Source organism: Leishmania major, chromosome 17 (genome assembly GCF_000002725.2).
Source record: "Leishmania major strain Friedlin complete genome, chromosome 17".
Classification (NCBI taxonomy): Eukaryota; Euglenozoa; class Kinetoplastea; order Trypanosomatida; family Trypanosomatidae; genus Leishmania; species Leishmania major.
The window spans coordinates 58,415-65,247 of record NC_007258.2 but is presented as its reverse complement, the minus strand read 5'-3'; the positions used below and the strand labels follow the sequence as shown (position 1 = coordinate 65,247).

The window sequence follows — 6,833 nt, the reverse complement described above, 5'->3', positions numbered from 1 at the left end:
AACACCCGTATACCCACTTATACACGGTGCCACATACCGAACACCACCGTTACCGCGACAGCGTCACACGAGATTGTTGCTGCTTCCACTATTCACGCTTCCGCTCTCGAGTTGCTCTCAGTTGTTGCTGTATCGACTGCATTCCACACGTGCTATTCAGGCTCGCGCCCCACCTCTCCACTCCTTACGGACTCTCTCTCTCTCTCTCTCTCGCCTGCGCGCGCGAAGCGCACATCTGCCGTGAGGGCTACCGCTCTCTCCCCTGGACTGTGCGACTGCGTTGCACAACGTCACGGCCCCTTCGACTTCTCGCTGCTGCTTTGGAGTTTTGTTTTTGTTTTTGGTCTACGGGTGTGCCCTCCCCCTTCCCCCTTCCCCCTTCCCCTCGAGTCTTTCTCTCTGTTTTTGGCATTTTGTGTACATCTGTATCTTTTCTATGTATGCATCTTGGTCTGCTTTACGTATCTATCTCTGCACGTGCACACGTAACCAACGGCAGCGCCCCGATCTCGCCTCCTTGTGGCTTGGCGTTGAAGCATCTACACCCATCTCTGAATATCTCTATCCATCTCTCGCTCTCTTTCCACACATCTATCTCTATCTCTCTCTCTCTATATATATCTATATTTCCTTGATTTGTATAACATTGGACTTGCGGTGTTGTGTATACCCTTTTTCTGTACCCCTCTCTGCCACTCTGTGCGAGTGCGAGTGCGAGTGTGTGTGTGTGTCTTGTGTGCGTCCCCGTCGCGTCGTATCTCTCTTCGGTGTGGGCCTGTCTTCCCCCCCCCCCCCCCCCCCGTGCTGTGTCTCGCGCACGTGTGCCACCCGCCCTCCCCTGCCCGGCTTTCTCTACCCTTTTCTGTGCCCCGCTTCCCGCCTCGCTCAGAGTTGGCCACGTCTCCCTCTCGCGTCGACGCGACTCGCTGCGCCCCTCCTCCCTTTGTTTCCTACGGATGGCGTGCTGGACAGTGGTCGCCACCACTTGTTGGGGCACTGGCTGCGTGGGCGTGAGTGATCGCGTGAGCTACCGGGGCCACAAACGCACGCTCGAGGCGTTGCGGGTGTCGGCGTGGCGGCGGGGTTTGCGGTTGGTGGCAGTTTCTGTGCTCGCGGTGGTGGCAGCAGCTCTCTGCGCTGCACTGCCTGTATGGGCTGCCGACGGCAGCGGCAAGGACCCTGCAAAAAACCCGGTCTACCTACTGAACGCTACGTATTCCCTCGACCCATCCACGACGAAAGATGCGAAGGCGCTGTGGCTGGGCATCGACTCCGCGCTGCACGCTTCTGGTTACAGGACTGCTAGCGGTCGGCCGGTCGAGATCGTGAACCCGGACCCAGCTGTCAACAAGTCCGACATCATTGCCGTCGTACAGAGGGCGCTCGAGAAGTACCCGACGCTTCTTGGCGTGATTGGGCCCTTTATGGACCCGTTGACGTCGACTGTCGTGAAAAGTGACGCGTTCAATGGGACGGACTTGATGTTCCTGGCTCCTTTCACCGGGTCGGATGCGGTGCGCGTGTGGAACAACGACGTGTACTTCACGCGTGGCGATCCGTGGACGGAGATGACGATCCTGCTGACGTACATGCTGAAAACGATTCGCCCTCGCCGCACTGCGTTTATGTATCTGACGGGTGCGCAGTTCGGCGACTCCGAGTACAAGATGGTAGTATCGCTTCTCTCCTCCTTTTCGCTCGACCTGCCGGCTGTGTACACCGCGCCGTACTCGATGACGAACACTGCTGTGAAGAAGAAGACCTTCGACGCGATGGCGGACACGCGCCCGCAGGTGATCATAGTCTGGGGAATACCTGGTGAGCAGGTTGTGAAGTTCCTGCAGGCTGTGCTGACGGACCCGCGTACGTCGTCGGCGTACATCATGACCTGCTTCCCGCTGCAGCAGATAGTATACCGGGTGTACTACGATCTCGCGATGGCTGGGAAGCTGACGCCTGTGGACGGGCAGATCATGTCGAGCGCCACCTCACTTCCGATTTCTCATACAGAAGTCGAGCATGTGAGGCTATTCCGTACCGAGATGGTGGATTACATGCAGAAGACCGGCCGCGTGGACGCGAGCCTGTGGGCCGACGAGGCGAAGGCTGTGCAGAAGTACGGCCCCGGAGAGCATGAGGCGTCGTCGTCGGACTCTGCTGCATACATGCACAGCTTTTACCACGAGCACCCAAGCACTGGGCAGCTGATGATTGCTGGGTGGCTTTCGGGCAAGCTGATTGATCAGACGCTGCAGGAGCCGCTGTGGACCATCGATCGGAAGACGTACAAGGCTGGGCTCTTCGATCAGACCCGCTACGTGATTGGCAAAGATATTGTTCTTGGTGACTACGGCGGGCCGTGCACCTCCATCGCCGAGTATCTGGGCGCTGTGTGCTACTGTAACCAGGGCGGTCGTGCCTCGATTCTCCAAGGCCTGTTCAAGGCCGCGTGGGTGCTCTTACCGGATGCTATCTTCAACTACGAGCAGTCTGCCTGCTACTTAAACAAGATCGTACTCTCAAAGCCGCTGAATGTGGTGACGCTGAACTTCTCCGACCTCCCAAAGCTGAGGAAGGCTGCTGAGGATATGGTCAAGGTGATCCCACGTGCCATCAGCGAAGAGCGCCTGGGTTTTTCAGCTTTCAACCCCGCGATGCTGAATGTAACGCAGCTGACAGCGCAGGGTGCGCTTGACTGGGAGTTCTTAAACTACTCCGTCGATCTGGTCACCGGTCCGATGCTTCGAAGCATCGACTTGAGTGGACTGCTGGTGATCTCTCCTGTCTTTAACCGACCAAACGTATTGGTGGCGAAGGAGAACTACCTGTTCCTGATGCCGACGCTGGAGCAGGAGATGTACGTCATGTATTCGGAGCTGTCGTCTGTGAGGTCCCTAACGTCGATTGGCGACGTTGTGAACCTTGTGCTTCACGAGTACAGAAACTCAAACGTGAAGAGCATCACTGCAGTAGCGATGAAGACGGCCGCCACGTTCAACGTTCCCGACCCAACCGTCGAGGCCGTCTCATCGAGGACGTCGGTGGAGTCTTCGCTTGCGCCTGATAGGATCAACTTTGTTCTTGGGATCACGGACCAAGACGTAGATGGGATCGCCAGCTTCCTTTCAAAGAACCCATTGGCGATCGTGGTTATTTCGTTTGTGGACTTGGCGCATGAATACGACAGACTCACAGCTGCCTTCGCCAAGCTTCCCGACACTGTGCAGGCGCGTGTGATCACGTTCACTAATCTGCCGCTCTGGAGCGACACGTCGCCGAGTGCCCTCGAGAGCTATCCGCTGCTGAAGCTGCTCAACGCCATTTTTCCGAACTCCGCGGACCACACGCCGTCTCTGCTGCGCGACCTCTTATCCATCGTCTTTATCCAGGCTGTGGCCTACGGGGATGGCGGCTTTGCTAAGCCGACCTCACTCCAGGAGAGCATATATAAAAAGGGCGTCATCAACGCGTACAGCGTGACCCTGGGCCGCTTTACGTGGAACTGCACAGCTACAACTAACGGTGAATCGTGCGTGTACAAGAACTTCGGTGCATCGAACATTGCGATGCTCTCCGTGCAGCGGATGCTGGACCCGACGGTGCCGCAGCTGTCTTCTCCCGGAACGCCGGCGATGGAGTATCGGCCGCGCAAAAAGCTGGATAAGCTGACGTCCTCGGAACGCAACGGCCTCATCGCTGGCCTCGTTATGTTCACTGTCATCTTGCTTGCAGCTGTTCCCATGATACTTTGCTGGTGCATGGACAACCGCAACAACGACGCCGCGCCGAAGGACGGTGACGAGCCGGTGACGCTGCTCTTCACGGACATTGAGAGCAGCACTGCGCTGTGGGCGGCGCTGCCACAGCTGATGGCTGACGCGATTGCTGCGCACCACCGTGTGATCCGGCAGCTGTTGAAGAAGTACGGGGGCTACGAGGTGAAGACGATCGGCGACTCGTTCATGATCGCGTGCAGGAGCGCGCACAGCGCTGTGAGCCTTGCATGCGAGATCCAGACGAAGCTGCTGAAGCACGACTGGGGTACGGAGGCGCTGGACAGCGCGTACCGCGAGTTCGAGCTTGCGCGCGTGGACACTTTGGACGACTACGTGCCGCCGACTGCGCGGCTGAGCGAGGAGGAGTACGCTGCGCTGTGGCGCGGGCTGCGCGTGCGCGTGGGGATCCACACGGGGCTGACCGACATCCGCTACGACGAGGTGACGAAGGGGTACGACTACTACGGCGACACGTCGAACATGGCTGCGCGCACGGAGGCTGTTGCGAATGGCGGGCAGGTTGTCGCGACGGAGGCTACGTGGTGGGCGCTGTCGAACGACGAGCGCGCGGGTACTGCGCACACTGCGATGGGACCGCAGGGGCTGCGCGGTGTGCCGTTCGCCGTGGAGATGTTCCAGCTGAACGCTGTGCCTGGCCGCCGCCACGCTGCGCTGCGCACTGAGATCGAGGCGATGCTGCCGGAGGGTACAGCGACGGAGACGGCCTCGAGCGCTGCAGGCGCGCTGCTATCGTCTGCGGGCACGATAAATGGCCCTGCTGCTGGCATTGCCTTCGTGCTGACGAGCTGCTTTGCGCCGTACCCCGCTGCGCAGCGCGTGCGAGAGCTGCAGCCGCTGCTGAGCAAGTGGGGCGTTGGTGCGCCGCCGCGGAGTCGTCTTGTGAGTGAGGAGGACTACTGCCAGGGGCTGATGAACCGTCTTGCGGTTCGGATTGCGACGGTGTCGCAGGCCCGCCAGCGGATGGGCAGTAACGAGGCTGGTGTTTCAGGAGATATACAGAACCTTATTTCTAGTGGATTGCTGAACCCGTTGCTGGGTGAGGGCAGCTTTATCTCGGACGGCGCGAGGGCACGGCATTCGGGGGTGATAGCGGTGCCGCCCACTGCGGAACCGTCTGCGATGCGCGAGTCACGTGTCTTGAGGAGATCGACTTTGAATGGGCTAACATTCTCAAGAGGTCCATCAAGTAAGAAGGCAAGCTTGAGCGTAAACACCGCAGGATTTCTTGATGACGTCGTGCCTTTCACCGCTCAGGGGTCACGGCGGCCGTCAGAGGAGCACAATTCGCGGAGCGCGAGCGTGTCATGCGAGGTCGTCGTTGTGCGGATGCCGATGAAGCTCGGGTGCCGCCGCCGCCCAAGCTTGCTGGAGCCGTTGGCGGAGGATGAGGCCGAGGAGGCGTAGTCTGGAGGAGCGGGAGCTCACCTTCGAAAGCTGTGTCTGTGGTGGCGGGCTGGTGTAGCTCCGCGCCGCGCCGCTATGCTGTGTGCGGTCAGTGGCGGGGTTCAGGGATTGGCTGCTGCGACAGATGTCGTCTGCTTGCTGCTTGCATGTGTGTCTGTGTGTGTGTGTGTGTGCGAAGACAGCGCCGCGAGGGCGGCGTGCGCAAGAGCCGTGGGATCTTCGCGGGGACGTGCCACAATGCATTCAGGAGGATGGCGGCTGCGCACAGCATGATGCGAGCGGGATTATGTGTGCGCTTAGTGCAAGGCGTGCGCATTCTGACTCCGCCGTTCACCCCCCTCCCCCCACCGTTTTCTGAGATGTGCAACGCGGAAGAGGGAGAGAAAACATGTGTGCGACAGCGCGTTCACCTGTGCCTCGGCTGAGAATGGTGCCGCTGCCGCTCCCTCTGTGCGGGAGGGGTATCGGCCTACATCACCGCGGCCACTCCTACCCCTTCCTGGTTCTCTGTCCGACTGTTTGTCATGGAGCCTCTTGGGTTGGTGGTGTGCGTTGTCGTCGTGTAGACGGACTATGTTAGCCGTCGCGGCGTAGTAGGGACGGTGCGTCCCTTGTTTTGCTTGCCGTGTTGCTGCGCTCTTTCGATTGTTCTCCTCTCTGTGTAGGTTTGATGGCCAGTCCTGCGCGGATGTGGCTCCGCGGTATTTCTGATTTTCTCGTAGTCTCTCACGGTGTGTTCCTTTCCTGCCGTCCGCTTGTCCCGATGCACACGCGTGCGCCACAAGGTGGCTCGAAAGGATGTTTTTTTGGCGTGTGCGTGCCTGCACACGTGTCCCATACTAGCGGATGCCATCGGCTCTTCGCATCAGCGGGCTCTGTGTGTGTGTGTGTTGCTCCCGATGATTTTCGTTGTACTTTGCGTGGATCGGATGAAGGACTTGCGCGAGCGGGGGGGGTTGGTCCATGCGAGAGGACACGAGTGATGTGACGAGGACCGTTGGTGCTGCTTGAGTGGTAGAGGCTTGCATGTGTGGATGTGTCTCTGGCGAGTTGTGCGCACGCTCGCCCACACACGGCTTCGACAAAGAAATGGACTCGGCGCATGAGCGACTTGCAACGTTTTGTATGTATGTGTAGTCATAGAGGGATGCACCCACTTCCTGCTGTTTTGTGCCACTGCTTCTTTTCTGTATGTCGCTCGGAGAACTTCTTCGGCCTTCCTCTCTGCCCATTCTCCTGTTTTCGTTTCGCAGAGGAGGGTGACGAGTATAAGCGAACGGTGTGTAGCTTCTCACACCCTCCCCTCTCTCCCTCTCTTACTGGCTTGTGCTTTTCATGGGTCCTGGTTTGAGTATACACTTTGGACGCGTATGTGTGTGTGCGCGTGTGTGGTGTCGACAGGTGAGGGTAATGCCCTCTTGCAATGTTTCCTGATGTGCTATAAAACCACCTTGTGTGCGCGCCTGGGCTGCCTCTTCTAGTTTTTTTCTCTGTCTGCTTTGGGCTCTTACCACCAAACACCATACACCACTCTCTCTCTTCCTCCCTCTGCACGAACTCGCCTGCTCTCCTGCTACGTGTATGTGAGCGAGTGTGTGTGTGTGTGTGTGTGTGTGCCTCAGTGCCTGTCTT

The 6,833-nt window shown here is 58.8% G+C and overlaps 1 protein-coding gene across 1 annotated transcript; it reads left to right on the top strand.

The window, feature by feature from the left end:
* Positions 1–956: 956 nt before the first annotated feature.
* Positions 957–5,201, top strand: LMJF_17_0190 (putative receptor-type adenylate cyclase; the record flags this gene model as incomplete). The annotated part of the gene is made up of 1 exon (XM_001682214.1): positions 957–5,201. One exon carries the CDS (start codon positions 957–959, stop codon positions 5,199–5,201), a length of 4,245 nt encoding a protein of 1,414 aa, XP_001682266.1.
* Between the last annotated feature and the right edge of the window lie 1,632 nt (positions 5,202–6,833).